General features: G+C 34.7%; 1 protein-coding gene across 5 annotated transcripts in view; it reads right to left on the reverse strand.

Moving 5' to 3' along the window:
• The window catches only part of KCNT2 (potassium sodium-activated channel subfamily T member 2), a 348393-nt gene that overhangs the window by 115056 nt on the left and 215551 nt on the right, over positions 1-17786 (reverse strand). For all 5 annotated transcript variants that reach the window (XM_058533726.1, XM_058533725.1, XM_058533723.1 and 2 more), the window contains 2 exons: positions 2768-2917; positions 1161-1390 (listed from right to left, as the gene is read on the reverse strand). In XM_058533726.1, coding sequence (XP_058389709.1) covers positions 1161-1390; positions 2768-2917 — 380 coding nt within the window. The remainder of the gene's footprint in view (positions 1-1160; positions 1391-2767; positions 2918-17786) is intronic.

Here is a 17786-nt window from a genome sequence, read left to right on the forward strand (position 1 = left end):
TTTTAAATGAGGGCGGAAAGATTAGTTCCATTTGAATACACTGTGTTGGTTTTCCTGTAAGACATCCAGATAGAAATAAGCAGTGGACAGTTGAAGAGAAGTTTAAGTTAATGATTTGGTAAGGGAATTATCAGTTTATGAAGGACAATTGAATCCATGGGAGGAGACGCAACTATTCAGGAAAAATGAATGTACATGATGCAGAGAAAAAGCACTGGAATGTTTCAAGAAGAACATGGTCAATTATGCCATATGCTGTGAAGACGTCCACTGGATTTCGTGACAAAGAGGAGAGTGTGGCCTTGCCAGCCTAGTTTCAAGAATATAATGAATGCAGATTTCAAATTGAACTGGATAGAGACATGAGAGGACAACAAGATTTCAAACCAGTAACTGAAGACAACTTCTTTGAGGAATTTATCTATGAAGATGTCATGGCATGAGGTCCAGAGGGGTGTGTGTGTGTGCATGTGTGTGTCTGCGTGTGGAGAGATATGAACAGGCAGAGACAGAGAGACAGAGGAAGGGAGGGAGGAATGGGCCAGAAAAAAATGAAATTTGGTAATGAGGATGAATTAAAATAAAGAACGAAGCCCTTGAGGAGGAAGAAAGAGATGGGTCCTCTGTATAACTGAAGACATTAATATTAAAATATTAAAAGTTAAAAGAAAGGACACATTTTCCTTGTGATAGAAACTAAATGTTCGTACATTTGTAGGTGGTTTGGTGGCAAAATTTTAAGGACATTCTTATTTGTCTGGATCTATTTTTTTTCTTTTACTTCTGCATGATAGAAACCAAGTTCAATGGTGAGAATGAGATGGAGGATGAAAGGACAGTTTTAAGAAAAATGGAGAATATTTGAAATAGCCTCTGTTGATAACTGGATAGAGAACCTAAAAAGAAAAATATAGAAGTGCCAGGTGCTTCTATTCTAATCAGAAATATGAAATTATTGTTGGCAGTTTTGAATTAGTTTAATTTCTTACCAATTTAACAGCTTAGAAATTTTGTTCTGTAAACTTAGTTACACTAAGTTTGTAATATACACAAGTATGTTTTAAATTGGACTTAGAAATTTTAACAAAAATTGAAGTATAGTTATTATTCTTTTTTTAAAGAAAGAAACTAACGGTATTTTCAAATTTGTTTATACTTACCCATGCTGGCAATAATGCTATGTACAGGTAATCTAGAAGGTCCATGATAAAATGACCTTGATACATTGCTTTTTTTCTGCTGGTCTTGGTTTTTAAATGCTGAATTCTCTTCTTTGGTAATATTAATATAAAAACATATATCTGTTGCATTCATAATGTATCGAGGACCTGGATTCAGCAAAATGTTTTTATTTTCCTCCCTCCTAACACCAATCAAGCAGACACCAAACCTTAATTTAAAAAAGAAAATAAAAGAGTTTAAGAACTGTAACTCAGCAAAAGTCTTAGATTTTTTTTTTAAGTTTACATATGTAAGGAAATTAGTAAACGATTATAAGGCAGAAGAAAATTAAAACTTCAAACCAGGGCATTTTAAAGCTTGAAAGGATCCTAAAAGTTCAAGATTGTCATTTTTACAGGAAAAGAAACTATGTCTTTAGTGTGTTGGGAAATCAGTTTAGTTGATTACATATAAATATGGTGACATATATATATTTTTTTAATGAATAAGAATATAAGACAATAGAAACATCAGAGTGCATATCATATGGTAAGGGTAATAATTTTTTGTAAATTTTTTTTGTGTGTGTACTGGGTCTTACCACAAAGTGTATATTGTACTGTGGTCAAAAGATGTAAAACAACATTTCTTACTACAAAAGTTTGAAAGCTGTTGACCTAAAGGAGAGGAAGAAACTTACCCAAAGCCTCATGAGAAAGCATCAGGGTCCCTAAATTTCTTTTTGTTCTGTTTTTACCATATTTGATTTACTCTAAATTTTAGAAAAAATATTTTTTAAGTAGTCTTGAATAGGTATGCACCTTAATAAGGAGAAATAACAACCACTGAATGAAACAGAAGCTACTTAAAAATTTCTTATATACTTTTTCAGGTTATGCTCCAAACACAAATTGTCCTGAATATCTTTATTTAAATATGTCTTATAGTGTTACAAATAAATCAAGCTTAAAAATATTTTTTAAACATCAAAAGTATATGTATAGATGGAATCATATTGAGAATTAAAGTGAAATATATTAGATATCAGATTAGTGAAATATACTAGATTTATTACAAATACTAAAAATGAGTTATACTAATATATTTATAATACTGATAACACATTACTTCCATTATATATATACATTATTATTTCTTAAGTAAGTAATTTTTCTCAAAAAGAATATTACATGTTTGAATTGGAAGGTATTATCATTCATTTTTTAACTTATTTCTTTGGTCAAATCAAGTTTTTAAAAATGCCTAGTTTTTATGAATGTTATTATTACTTTGTTTAAATTTTTAATCAACACTTTAAAATTTAGATCTATAAAGAAGATTCATTTTCAAGTATTTGTGAATTCTTAATGGATTAAAATATTTTTAAAGATAATTTAAAAGTTACTAAAGTCAGTATTCCTATTAAATTACACTTTACAGCTGACTTTAGAGACCATATAGAAGACCAGAGTTCAAATATCTCAGTAATTATGGCAAAAATTTCAGAATACTTGCAACTCATGAGCACCAATATGGGTTGTATTTTAGAAAACTGTATTTAAAAGGTGTGATATATGTTAATTCCACTCTGGAAGCAGAAACATACTTTTTGTGTGCATGGAAAGAGGCATATGTAAAACTCTTTCCTTCATATTCAGCAAAAAATGTACTTTCTTCCAAAACAATGTGGTACACTTCGTTCCCAGAGCATCTACCGTACGTCTTCTGCCATTGTTCTGGCGACTGCTGGCCTTCTCTGCAACAAAAGCACACACACATACACACACACAAAGAGAAAAACACAGTGAATGTGGTTAAAAACCAACTGTTGTCAAACATAATCTGGAGTGTCCCAGCTGTAGGAATTGGCAAGCACAGTTCAAAGAAGTATTTTGTGGTGCTCTAAATGATATTATTTTCACACTTTGAAAAAGTTACCACCAAATTTTTGAAACACAACATATAAGTTTGAGAGACGGCAGATTCCTAGCAAGTAGGAGTTGTTCACAACCCAGTCAATGAAGGCATTTATCCTGACCATGAACTAATGAGATATAGCATTTAGTTTTTAGTTTCTGTTTATGCAGATCCCGTCATGCACACCCTATGTATAATACTTATTTTATGGTCTCAACAATATGGCCCACTTCATCTCATTTGCAATACCTGCTTGGCCTTGTAGGTAATTGATTTTGCTTTGTATTTAAAATTATAAATGTATATATGTCAACCTATCAATCTGATTTCATAGAAAGTATGCTCATAATTTCTGTCCATATTATACCAATGGCTTTCTTTCAAATGTGTAGCAGGTAAGAAACGATACTTCTTCATAATAAGTAAGGGTCTCCAAAAGAGATTCCTAGAAGTATTTTTTTTTTTTTTTTTTTTTTTTTTTTTTTTGTGAGGAGATCAGCCCTGTGCTAACATCCGCCAATCCTCCTCTTTTTTTGCTGAGGAAGACGGCCCTGGGCCAACATCTGTGCCCATCTTCCTCCACCTTATATGGGACGCCACCACAGCATGGCCCGCCAAGCAGTGCGTCGGTGCGCGCCCGGGATCCGAACCAGCGAACCCCGGGCCGCCGCAGCGGAGCGCGCGCACTTAACTGCTTGCGCCACCGGGCCGGCCCCTAGAAGTATTTTTAAAAAGAAGATGTTTAGGGGCCGGCCTGGTGGCGTCCTGGTTAAGCTCATGTACTCTGCTTCGGTGGCCTGGGATTCTCAAGGTCTAATCCCGGGTGGGGACATGCACACTGCTCATCAAGCCATGTGTGGCGAGGTCCCACAGATAAAATGGAGGAAGATGGGCACAGATGTTAGCTCAGGGCTAATCTTCCTCAGCAAAAAGAGGAGAATTGCCAACAGATGTTAGTTCAGAGCCAATCTTCCTCACTAAAAAAAAAAGAAAGAAAGAAAGAAAAAAAGATGTTTATCACAGAAAGTACAACTTCTTTTTTCTGGAATGTTCTGCTCAGCGGCCTTGGAAATATACAAAAAAATTCAACTTATGAAAACTTTGAGAATATACAATAGCTCTTTTTGCCCATTTTGTACAATAAATTCCATTTACTTTTGCTGAATAAAGCTTATGGACCTTGCAAGTACAAGAAATTGTACTTCTTGGAAGTACACATGCAGGAAGAAAAGTGACAAATTTACAAAAATCAAAATACTTCATCATAATCTCTGTAGATTCTAAAGAAATAAAAGCAGATAACAACTCATATCTACCATCTTTAGAGTTTAAGAAGCCATTTTAAACTGAGTTTTGTCTAAAGCATTATTAGGAAGATAATACATTTATTAACATTTTCAAAGTGTCAATAAGGTTTAAAATAATCATACATTTTCCAAGTATGTTTCACTTGTACTTCATTCTTTCTTAAGTATGCTTAAGAGTCAAGAGCCTGGGTCTTGGAGTCTAATTACCTGATCTGAATCCCAACTCTGCAATCTTGGGTGAGTTATTTAACTTCTCAGTGATTCTTTACTTCTTCCGTGAAAAACAGCATCGATCTCATTGGGTTGGGTAAAATGAGGTAATACAAATAAATCACTTAGCAGAGATTGGGATCACAGGAATCACTCAGTAAATGTTAGCTTCCATTATTATTTTGCTGTTAAATTTTCGTCATTGCTAAATTTTGGAGCCACTTTCAACAAGCCTAGCCAACTTATTAAACAATAATGCTCTTAAAACCTTTACCTTTTCTTCTATACTGTTAATATAATTTTGGAAATAGGAACATAAAACAAAACACTTTGGACTACTGACTGCATATGTTACACCTAATTACCACCTCCTAAGAATGGTTGTTCCTGATGGAGAAAACGTTTCCTTTGGCAAACACAAATAAAATTATCTTTGTTACGTACCATATTTGCTACTTGGCGAGATGGTACTTGGCAAAGATAGAATCCATTTAAAGGGCTAGAAATGTAATAGAAGGTGCCGGTAATTCATCAGGGTTTGTTTAAGATCCAAAAGGCAGCATGGGGTCAGATAATTGTCACACAATTACTAAAAGCTATCCTAGAGAATCATAAATCTAATTCTAGGGGCTAAGAGAGGAATATAATGTGGTAACTTGGAAGGGAACAAAAAAGGAGAGGGTCAGACAAGGACAATTTGGATGAATTTCCTTAAATCATTTGCTTGTTCTCATGCTGTTTTATATATTGTCACTTTTCACCTCAGGGGACATCTTTTCTTTACGATTTCTTCAAAAAGCTCTAATACGTAACCGAGAATCTCGAAGTTCAGCTAATTGTAAAGATACAAATTTTTCTCCTTTCAGCTCATGGCAATTGCTTAAGAAATGTTGGGAATTAGTAATTCCATCTAATTCTAATGGGTACGTCCCGTTCCCACTTATTCATTCCCATGCAAAATATTTATTGAGCAGCTGGGATGTGCCAGGAAAAGTTCTAGATTCAAAGGTTATGGAAGTTAGCAATAAAGGCAAATGTTTTTTCGTTTTGAGGCTCTAGTGGAGGATGACTGACAAACAATAGAAATAAGCAAATTATGTTATGTGTTAGAAGTGATAAGTGTTGGGGAGAAAAATACAGCAGAGAGGGAAATAATTTTTAGGGGTGGATTGGAATATAAATAGTATGATTGAGAAGATGATATTTGAGTATAAAATCTTGAAGAGGGTGAGAGAGGTAACCATATGGGCACCTGGGAGAAGAGTGTTCCAGGCAGAAGTAGCACAAGAAGTTTCCTGAGGCAGAGGAAGGTCTGGTCTGGCTAAGGAAATGCCAGGAGGCCCATTCTGCTGGAGTTGAGGGAGGCAGGGAGAAGAGACCAGAGAGGTAACTGGGCAGGAAGACGGTCATGTAGGGATTTATAAAATTTTACAATGACTTTGACCTTTATTTGGGATGATTTGGCAGCCATTGGAAGATTTCGAAGATGGATGCAAAAGATTTTGACTTATATTTTACAAAAATCTCTCAGGTCCTTGTGCTGAGAATAGATTGAAGAAGGGGCAATGACCAGTGAGGAGGCAACTGCAATGATCCAGCTAGATGGTGATGGTTTGGACCAGGTTAGACTCTGGGTGTGTTCTGAAGGTGGACCTGAAAGGATTTGCTGATCGAAGGGAAAAATAAAAATAAAAACCTTAAGTACTCATGTCCATCAGAAATATGGAAAGTAAATAAATAAATAAATCATAAATGTCCATACAGATAACAGTGAAAATGCAAGTACTAGTGTTTATAAAACATCATGGAGAAATCTCAAATATAAAATGTTAAATAAAAGAAGTGGCTCCAGATTCAGCACTGTAGTTAACTGGGAGCTGGGAAGGAAGAGACATCAATGTGAGATACTATATATGGGCTTCCCAAACATTTAGAGTGTTTATTTTTTAAATCTGGAATTCTAGGTAGCTGGATGTTCATGATAATATTCTTATAACTTTTGAATGTCTGAAATAGTTCTAATAAAGAAAAAATAAAATGCATCACAAAAGAGAAAAAAACAGGACTGGTAGTGAAGGCTTAAGCTTTTTATTCATTTATTTTTTACTGCTACCTTTCAAGCCAGCATTATAAGCTACATTATAGAAGGCCCTCCTTGCTTACCAATTTTGTGACTGACAGTTAATTTAGGCAGAAAGTAATCATTTTTTCCCTCTTCTGATGATAAAGGTGTAAAATTTCATTTTTTTCCAAATAGCTGCCCAGTTATTCAATTTATTGAATAATCCATCTTTTCACCCACTGATCTAAAATAATTTCTCTATCAAACACCAAATTCCTAATTATATGTGCCTCTATTTGGACTTTCTGGTCTGTTAAATCGATTTGCCTCTATTCATTCACTAATATCACACTATTTCAAATATTGTAGCTATAGAATGTTTTAAAATATGTAAGAATAATCCCCTCCCATTATTATTCTCCTTCAAAATTTTCCTTGCTATTCTGGTTTCTTCATTTTTCCACAAGAACTTAAAATCAGCTTGTTTACTTCAAAAATAAGGCTGTTTACATCATTATTGAGATGGCCTTGAATTAATAAATTTAGAAGAAATTGATATCTTTATGATATTGACATATTATACTTTCATTTGTAAATCTATTACTTGTCTATTTCCACCACAGTCTCTCACCCATTGTCAATCCTCAGCAGAACGTAAGCACAAAAACCTCTGAGCCCCATTGTCTATCTTATTCTCTGTGGGATCTTCAGTAACTACAACATTTTCTAGGACATAGTAAATGCTCAAGAAATATTTGTTAAATGACAGAATTTAATCCCCCTGGCAATATGTAAGATACATGCAATTATTACGTTCATTGCGCACATAAAGAAACTGAGGATCAATGGTTTCAAGTATCTTGCCAGCACTAGTAGATCAAAGAATTCAACCTAGACAATCTGGCTACAAACACTGTACTTTATGCAGAAGCTTCAGTTCTGTGTAACTTCAATATTCAGTGTGAATGTTTCTTTTCTTCAGGCTACTAGGAATTTAAGAGCTGAATTTTCTTGTTACCTTTATTAATAAGTTATAATAATCAAAACATTATAGTATTAGCATAAAAACAGACATATTAGATCAATGGAACAGAATAGAGCACCCAGAAATTAATCCATGCATATATGGTCAATTAATTTACGACAAAGGAGCCAAGAATAAACAATGAGGGAAGGATAGTCTCTTCAATAAATGGTGCAGGGAAACCTGGATTGCCACATGCAAAAGAATGAAACTGCACCACTATCCTACATCATACACAAAAATCAACTCAAAATGGATTAAAGACTTGAATGTAAGACTTGAAACCCCATAAAACTCCTGGAAGAAAACATAGGCGGTAAGCTCCTTGACATTGGTCTTGGCAATGATTTTTTGGATTAGACACAGAAAGCAAAGGCAAAAAAGCAAAAATAAACAAGTGGGACTACATCAAACTAAAAAGCTTCTGCACAGCAAAAGAAATCAACAAAACAAAAAGGCATCCTATAGAATGGGAGAAAATATTTGAAAATCATATATCTGGTAAAGGGTTAATATACAAAATATATAAAGAACTCAAGGTACTCAATAGAAAAACAAACCACCAATCTGATTAAAAAATGGGCAAAGGATCTGAAGTGATATTTTTCCATATAGATGGTCAACAGGCACATGAAAAGGTACTCAACATCAATAATCATCAGGAAATGCAAATCAAAACTACAATGAGATATTACCTCACACCTGTTAGAATGGCTATTATCAAAAAGACAAGAAATAACAAGTGTTGGTGAAGATGTGGAGAAAAGAGAATCCTTGTCCATTGTTGGTAGGAATGTAAATTATTGCAGTCACTATGGAAAACAGCATGGAATTTCCTCAAAAAATTAAAAACAGAACTACCATGTATGATCCAGCAATTCCACTTCTGGGTATTTGTTCAAAGAAAATGAAACATTAACTTGAAAAGATATCTGCACCTCCATGTTCACTGCAGCATTATTTACAATGTCCAAGACTTGGAAAGAACTTAAGTGTCCATCAATGGATGAGTGGATAAAGAAAACGTGGTATATATAGACAATGGAATATTATTCAGCCATAAAAAAGAAGGAAATTCTGCCATTTGTGACAACATGGATGGACCTTGAGAGCATTATGCTAAGTGAAATAAGTCAGACAGAGAAAGACAAGCACCATATGATCTCACTTATATGTGGAATCTACAACAAAACAAAACGCAACTCACAGACACAGAAAACAGATTGGTAGTTGCCAGAGGTGGGGGTGGAGGGTGGGTAAAATGGGTGAAGTTGGTCAAAAGATACAAATTTTCAGTTATAAAATAAATAAGTCCCGGGGATGTAATGTACAACATGGTGACTATAGTTAATAATACTGTATTATATCTTTAAAAGTTGCTAAGGGAGGGAGGAGGGTGAAAGGGATAATTTGGCACATGTGTGTGGTGATGCGTTGTAATTAGTATTTAGGCGGTGAACATGATGTCATCTATGCAGAAATAGAAGTATAATGATGTACACCTGAAATTTATACAATGTTATAAACCAATGTTACTGCAATAAACAAACAATTACTTAAAAAAAAGAAAAGTTCTCTTCACAAGAAAAAAAAAATTGTACCTACGTGTGGTGATTGATGTTAACTAGACCTATTGTGGTGATCATTTCTCAATATATACACATATCGAATCCTTATGTTGTATACCTGAAACTAATATAATGTTATATGTCAATTATATCTCAATAAAAAAATAATACAAGGCATTTTATGGCCTGTAGATCTTTAAAAAAAAATTATCTTCAACTTATCATTCTACCCAAATTTTCTTTGTCTTATCTTACTTTATGTATCTAGGCAGAATTAATTCAAGATTATTTTTGAATGAGAGGAAAATAGTCACATAAATAAATAGCTAATGTATTTCCAAACTTTGTATACAAGAGAATTCTCTAATTCTAACACCTAAGTGGCTCTTGAACTCACCACGTATTCCTTTCTCCATCGTCAATTCTTATACTTTTAAAACAGTCCTAACTCGTCTTTTTTGCCTTCTTGCCTCCAGATTGGCCCTGACAAATCCATTTATGGTGCTGTAATAAGAGTGAATTTCAAAATCTCAAATCCCTTCATGTAATTCTGCTGTTGAAAATGTCTACAGGGCTTCCTCATTCCACTTAAAAATATGAACTTTCTTATTGTCATTACAAAGCTCTCCTGACTGATGCTATGTCTGTCTTTCAGATATCATCTCTTAATTCTGTCTTCTCTTGTGTGCTCCGGCCACGAGTGCTCTTTAGTTTCCCCTGAACAGAAACTCTCTCGTATATCTAGGCCTTTTCAAAATGCTGTTCCTTCCTCCTATGCCCTACTCATTCTTTGACCCACAGCTTAATCATTACTTCCTCAATTTGCAGTGTTGTACTTCTTTCATAATAACATAACACTAAATTATATTAATTAATCCTTAATGTCTTGCTTCCCTGTGAAATAAGCTACATGAAGAAAGAGATCATGCCTTGTTTACTGCTATATCTCTGCGACCTGACATCCGTTCTGACACAGAGTAAGTGCTTAACAAATGTTTTGTTAAGTGAACAAAGAATAACCTAACAATGTTCTTCATGTTCAATTACTAAATGTTCTGCTTTTCTAATTCGATAATTCCTTTATCCTTCACCAGAATCATTTTTTAGATCTAATCAATTACTTTCTCTATGATGAATTTGCCATTAGAATTATAAAAAAAAATCACTGAGTTCCGTAATCATTAATGGGCGTGAATTTAACCTCAGGAGCAGGAAAAATATAAAAGACATTAGGGATAAAAAGCACAGAATGGAAGGCTTAGTGAAAACTATGAAAAGCCATTTAATGAAGATTTAAGGTGTGTTTACACTAATGAAATGAACATTTAGGTAGAATAACTGGCTTGTGCATTTACTTATTGTTAACTTCGAATTACACTCCAACCTGTAAAATAGTGTAGTCTGAAGTCCATTTCATACCCTTTTGAGGCTGCTCCACCATAATGACTGAAAATTGAATAGTAATAAATCCTTCCCAGACAGGTTTATTTCCACCTCTATGTTCAAAATAATTGCTGGCTCCAGCTGTTTGTAAAAGTATTAGTGAAAAAGAAAGAAAACAAGAATAGGAATATGAAACTGAAATATTCTACTAAGAAAATAAATGGAGTGCAGAAGAAAGTACATACTTAATACCTGAAAGCATCTCTTTGAGATCTCTATTTCTCCTGAATGAAGAGGCATGCTATGGAATTCATGCACCCAATACCATAGTCATGACAGCCTAGAAAAACTTCGATGGGGCAGCCTAGAAGGAAAAGAAAACTGGTGTCTGCTATTCTCTGCATTTTGAACCCTAAACAAATGTCTTAGTGAGAAAAATATTTGGAAAAAAAGGAAAGTGTAAAGAAAAGTGATAGAGAATTGTTTGAGAGAAAGGAAAAAAATGTCTAGTGAAGTAAATAAATTACAAATTCTATGTCAAAGTCTTTAAGACCTTGTAGCCTTCAGCCATGCTATGTCAAATCGCCCATTCTTGTCCCTTAACAATGACTTGGGCAGATCCCATTTCTTTCAAATCATATTCAGTTATTTAAAAGCCCAGTCCCATCCAATTTGACACTTCCATCTTACCAGCTCAGGCTTGTTCCCCCTGGGATGTTGTGCTCTTTGAATTCTAACTGGTCATCAGTGTCCTCTATAAAGGTGTCTTGTAAAGGCATGTGAAAATGCTTTGTGGGGAGTGAGGGGTAGGCTTCTGCTGATGTCAAAATTGTGCAAGAAACTCTCTTCCACTCGCCCCTTCTCTAGCCTCTTGGGTATCTCCGCCAACATCCTTAGATGGGGGTACCAGAAAGACATCTCAAATCTTTTTAAGCTATCATCAATTGTGCTATAAGAAACCCACGCAAGGGAGAGAAGACTGTTCTCCAGCTCTGCCATCTCTCTCTAATTCCTTTTTCCCCATGTTCAAATAACCACAGAAAACTACATAACCAGAAGTCTAACTGGGGAATGAGATGCCAGTTTCCAGTTCCTGCCAACACCCCTATTCTCCACGAGTGATGGGTAATTCTTTTGCACTTCACCTCACGTGGCTGGGGGTAGGTGCAAAAGCAGCGTGCTCCTCTGGGTGGCCCCCTCTCTGATCTCTTTCTACAGAAAGGTGAGGAGATCAGAAAATGGGAGGCTTGACTCTTCTGTCTTCTCCATTTTGGGTTATAGTCACCAATCCTGGGACAACATGAAAAGTCCCTCTCAATACAGTAAGTATTTGTTTAGAAAAAAAAAAAAAAGCTATGTTTGTTCTATTCTGTTTATTGTTCCCAACTTGGAAATTTCATTTGTTTCAGTTAACTTCTAGATGGTGCCAAAATCAATTTTGACAACTGATTTTATTTTTCTTTCAAATGCAAGTTGCGCATTCCTCATTAATCCATGATTACACCTTCAAGGCCAATGGGTATTTATTGCCCGAGAGCAAATTAATGCACATACCAGTCTCCTGTGCTTCAACATGATCAACCAAGTGGAACAAAGACTGTTTGCTAATAAGTACTTGGGTCTTTTCTCTGTAGAAATGTATTTTAATTCAGGCCTCCAAATGCAGCAAAAGAATCTCATATAGTTTTGTTTTTGAGAGTGTCCCCATATCAAATTTTCCCAAAGGGAGAGAAAAAGGATTTAACTGGAATTTCCTGTTCCAGATACAGTAAGTTGAACTCATTATATTTCAAGAATGTGCTGAACTACTCAGTAGTCAGTAATGTAGTTTCCATCAGGAAAAAAAAAAAAAAACAGCATAAAACCTTATTCTGCTGACAACTTCCTGTTTTTTATGAAGATATATGTTTTTGAAAAACTCATATGAATAAGTTTTAGAAAGTAAAATTTGATTTTTACTTTCATGTTTTCTGTATGCACAGAAGGATGTCATCAAACTAAAGGTAAACTAGAGAAGAGTGACCATGGGATTATGGAAGCACTGCCTTCAAGGCTGTAAAATGCAGTAATTAGTGGGAATCTCCCTCTTTCACAATATTATTTTTGTTGTTTTAAACGCCTCTGCAGTCTAACATTTGGATTTAGTTGTGCTGGTACAATTTGTTCTCTTCAATTCTAAATAATGTAGTTAAATATACAATAAATGATCAGTTTCCGATTCACCAAAATTGACATAGATTGTCAAATTAGTTGCTTTTATATACTTACTTTTATGATCAAACTAAATTATTTTCACATCAATGGGAATAAAGAGCACCTTGTTACAAGGTATCTTTCATATGAAATCCATTCTTTGTTGTGTGATAAGAGACTTTACATGTAACTAGGTGGACATTTTTGCCTTAGAAAAAAGGATGTCATTTAGATTTATATTTGAACAGTTTATTAAAATAAAATTTCCTTATTGATGCTCCATTTTAAAGAAGATAAGAAATATATCTACCTCTTTATATTGACTGAAAGTAGATTTAAAAAGTCTAAAAGAAGTGACCCAAAGGTTTAAATCTAATGAAAATTAACAATTTTATCTTAATACTCTAGGATTTCACCAATTTAATGTCAGCTTGGTTCCAAGTGGTTGTTCATATCTTTACAGGGTGCTTTTCTGCAAACACACACAAATTGCATTAATTTACAATGGTCTCGAGATTTTATTTTATTTAAAAATTAAAATATTTAAAGGGTATTACAATCTTGCCTTTACTACCAACATTAGGAGTCTGCAGTTAACACTGTAGGTCAAACAAATGACTTTGGCATATTGTAGCCTGTGTCACTAAAAACATAATTCTAATTTATGAGGTGGAGAAGGCATATTAGAGTACCCAGAAGCTTCCAAAACAGGTGAGGTTACAAAAGAAACAGCTAACAAATCTTTGGATGAACATTTATTCTTGCTAGTCTGCAGATAGAACTGACACACAAGCATGATGTGTTATCTTTTCGTATCTAGAAAGAAAAGTATTCAAGAACTCTAGATAGAAGAAGTAACAAAACACAAGATTAAGATGCCTCAGCCTACTAGGAAGAGGCTCATGCATTCCTGCTCTTGACTAGAAGAACTTCCCCAGCTTTTATGTTATCAGACATCAAAATAGAAATTTGAGTCCTGAATAAAACAATATAGAGAATGATACTCAATTTTCTACCACTAGATGGAACTGGAAAGCTGTTTGCCATTCTCAGGATAAGAAAAATTGCTGTTGAAGTGGAGAGAACTGAGAAATACTGCATAGCTTTCAAGCATTATTAATAGTGAACATGAACAATGAACACTCTTTCAAAAGGGATCTAGTTCAAGAAGAAATAAATAGAGCTCAAACGTTAAATTTGAAAGGCTGATTGCACATGAAAGTGGCCAAACTTCATTACCCTTAAAGTTGGTTCGTCCTAAAACTCCAATGTGGTTTTCTGAAGAACTCAATTCAAGAAGCTGCCTAATTATCACAGAAAAAAATCTTAAAATTCTGTAAAGACTTTTACCTACTTTTTAAACTGTCAGGTGAAAAAACAAATTCATCTGTCATAATGAAACTGCATTCTCAGCTCTTTAACTCCATTATTAAATGTCATATCCCACTGATTTTAAACTGTTCTCCTTCAGCACTAATAAAAATTTATAGCTAAAGCGTACTTTTCTCTCTCTCTCAGAACACAGCCTACTTGCTAAGTGAATACCACACATTTGGCTTCTGTTCCAGGGCTCCGTGCCCTGGTGCATTTACACTGCAGTGCTCTCTCTATCCTTTTAGTTTAGAACATCATAGTGAATTTTCCAGGAAAGTTATATCCCATATATATTAATATTTAGGGATATAGGAGGTTCAGAAGCTCCTATTGTTGTTATTTACATTTTATCATTTCAGTATTTTTTGCCCTTTTAAAATTATTTGTAACTAGAAACTTTCTTTACTGGCTCTCCATGTTGCCATTTGATTTATTCTCAAGGTATGTAATACCATAGCTTCAAAATACTTTGTTAATAAAATAAATCTACTAGGGGAAATTTATAATACATTCCAAATCCATATATAACCCTTGCTTACACTGTGTCCTGCCCTGTATTGAGTACTAGTCTTTTGTGATCAGAATGTATTCATGTCTGCATTTGCCAAACTCCTAACACAGTGCCTTACACTGGATGGATGGCTGTGATTATTATTTATGGGGTTATTTATGGGATTATTTATGAATGGCCAAACCGCAACAATATTTTAACTCTATTCGGTGCTATTTTTAGCAGTTACTTCATCCATAACTTAAATTTTGACCCAAAAGAAAGGCTTCCAAATCCTGAGCTTAATTCAAAGCGTTTTGAGGAGTCTCTCTTAATAATAACGTCATCAAACTTGTTACTATGTCATTGTAGGCATTATCTATTGACTGCCTTCTCTGAGGTATGAGAGAAAAGAATTATCTCACAACATATTTCTTACAGGTCTGTTCATATAATCATATTGCTATTTTCAATTTCTCCTTGGAATTTCTCTTTTGGAGTTATTCTGTAACTCCAGTGTCGACAGAGGAAGTTTAGTAAAGTAAATACGTGAATCAGACCAAATCTAAGACAACGGGGAGTGTTCAGGCTTGTGGTGAGTTGGTTGTTGCATGTCCACTGAAAGGCCAATTCAAAGAAAACAATTCAAAAGAAAAAATATTTACAGCAGGCTGTTGGCCAAGTAAAACCTATCTGCCCACAGAATTTGGTCCATCGGTTGTTAGGTTGCAACCTCAGATCAACGAGTTACTTTTTAACTCTAAATAACATACTGAAAACTCTGTTCCACTGACTGCAACTAACATAGTCTCTTGATTTGGCATTTTGGAGCTGAGGATATTAGTTACTTTCTTCCCTTCCACGCCTTCTCCATACTTTTACTCCAGTGTTATTTGCTGTACATTTTTACATTGTTGACATTGTAAATATTGGTATTTTGTTCACTGGCTGAAGTCAATGGCTTCAGATTAAAAGTAGAGAACATGGGGGGCCGCCCGTTGGCGTGGCGGTTAAGTGCGCGCGCTCTGCTGCTGGTGGCCCGGGGTTCGGATCCCAGGCACGCACCGACGCACCGCATGTCAAGCCATGCTGTGGTGGCATCCCACGTAAAGTAGAGGAAGATGGGCACGGATGTTAGCCCAGAGCCAGTCTTCCTCAGCAACAAGAGGAGGATTGGCAGATGTTAGCTGAGAGCTGATCTTCCTCACACACACACAAAAAAAATGTAGAGAACGTGTTGTACACTTTAAACATACACAATGTTAAATGTCAATTATATATCAATAAAACTGGAAAAAATAGAGAAACCGTGTACAGTGACTACATTATTATGATTACTGTACCATAGTTCACTTAGGAATTAAGTGGAGTGCTATAATTATATAACCTTCTCTGTAGTTCCCTGAGCTATTCGAGAGATTATTCAAAAATTTTCTCTTCACTTACTGACCACCTATTTTTCAGTATTATGGTATATTTTAATTTGCGTTATCGTAGTTTCTTTTTTTATTTTCTTAGAGTTTATGATTGCCCTTTTTTTTTTTTCCCCCAGTTGAGAGGGAAAACAGACACCCCCTTTGCCACATCCCATTGTATGTGTTGCTTTTAATCTAGTCTGGTCTCTCGTTGAGACTCAATATCTGACTTTTCACATCGTAACCATAACTTTTGGGAATCTTTGGTTTTAGCTACGACGCTCAATGAGACACAAATGCAGGAGTTTATCAGGAAGGGAGATTAATGAAAAAACAGGCGGGCAAGGGTATCCATTTTGTTGCAGCAGGTGGCTATAGAGGTTGTATGGTTCTAGAATATTTAGAAGTCAAACTTCCTTATCAGGTTAATTGTGTGGTGTGGCAGTGGGAGTCGTTCATGCAAGTTTAGCCTACATAGAGGCTAACTTTCTTCTTCTGTGAGTTATCCATATTCCTTCATAAATCTCTTTACAATTAAACTAGTTAAATGGATACTTTCGTCTGAAGTTAAGAACTCTAGTCAATACTGATATTTTTCCTACTTTCTACAAGTTTTAAGAATTTTTTCTTCACCATTAGTACCTTGTAATTCGGCAATGTTATGTCTCTAGGTGTGGTTCTTTTTCATTCATTATTATTTACAAGAGACCCTGTCAATTTAAAGATTTGAATTTTCCTTACTCTGCTATAATTTCTTTCATTCCATTTTCTCTAGCCTCTCTGGAACTCTCATTAAATCAGATATTCTCTCTCTTGGATTGATCTCCTGTGCTGCAAATTCTTTTTCTTATATATTCTATCTCTTTGATATTATCTTTCAAAGTTTTTATTGAATTTTTTTGAAGTATAATTGACATATAACATTATATTAGTTTCAAGTATACAACATAATGATTTGATATTTGTATATATTGCAAAATGATCACCACAATAACTCCAGTTAATATCCACCCCCATACATAGTTAAAATTATTTTTCTTTTGATGAGGACTTTTAAGATGTACTCTCTTAGCAACTTTCAAATTTGCAGTACAGCGTTATTAACTATAGTCACCGTGCTGTACATTACATCCCCATGACTTATCTATTTTATAACTGAAGTTTGTACCTTTTGACACCCTTCACCCATTCTGCGCTCGCCCCTCGGCTGCCGCCATGGCAACCACCAATCTGTTCTCTGTATCTACTAGCTTGGTTTTTTGTTTTTTTTTAGATTCTACATATAGGTGAGATTATACGATATTTGTATATTTGACTTTCTTTGCCTGACATATCACTTAGCATAATGTCCTCAAGGTCCATGCATGTTGTCAGAAGTGGTAAGATTTCATCTTTTTTTATGGCTGAATAGTATTCCATTGTATATATAAATCACTTCTTCTTTATCCATGTATCCATCGATGGATATTTAGGTGGTTTCCATATCTTGGCTATTGTAAATAATGCTGCAATGAACATGGGGGTGAGGGGGCGGTGCATATATCTTTTCAATTAGTCTTTTCATTTTCTTTGGATAGCATAATTGCTGGATCATATGGTACCTCTATTTTTATTTTTTTGAGGAACTTCCATACTTTTTTCTATAGTGGCTGCACCAATTTACATTCCCACAACAGTGTACA

The sequence above is a fragment of the Diceros bicornis genome, chromosome 38, assembly GCF_020826845.1.
Source record: "Diceros bicornis minor isolate mBicDic1 chromosome 38, mDicBic1.mat.cur, whole genome shotgun sequence".
Lineage (NCBI taxonomy): Eukaryota > Metazoa > Chordata > Mammalia > Perissodactyla > Rhinocerotidae > Diceros > Diceros bicornis.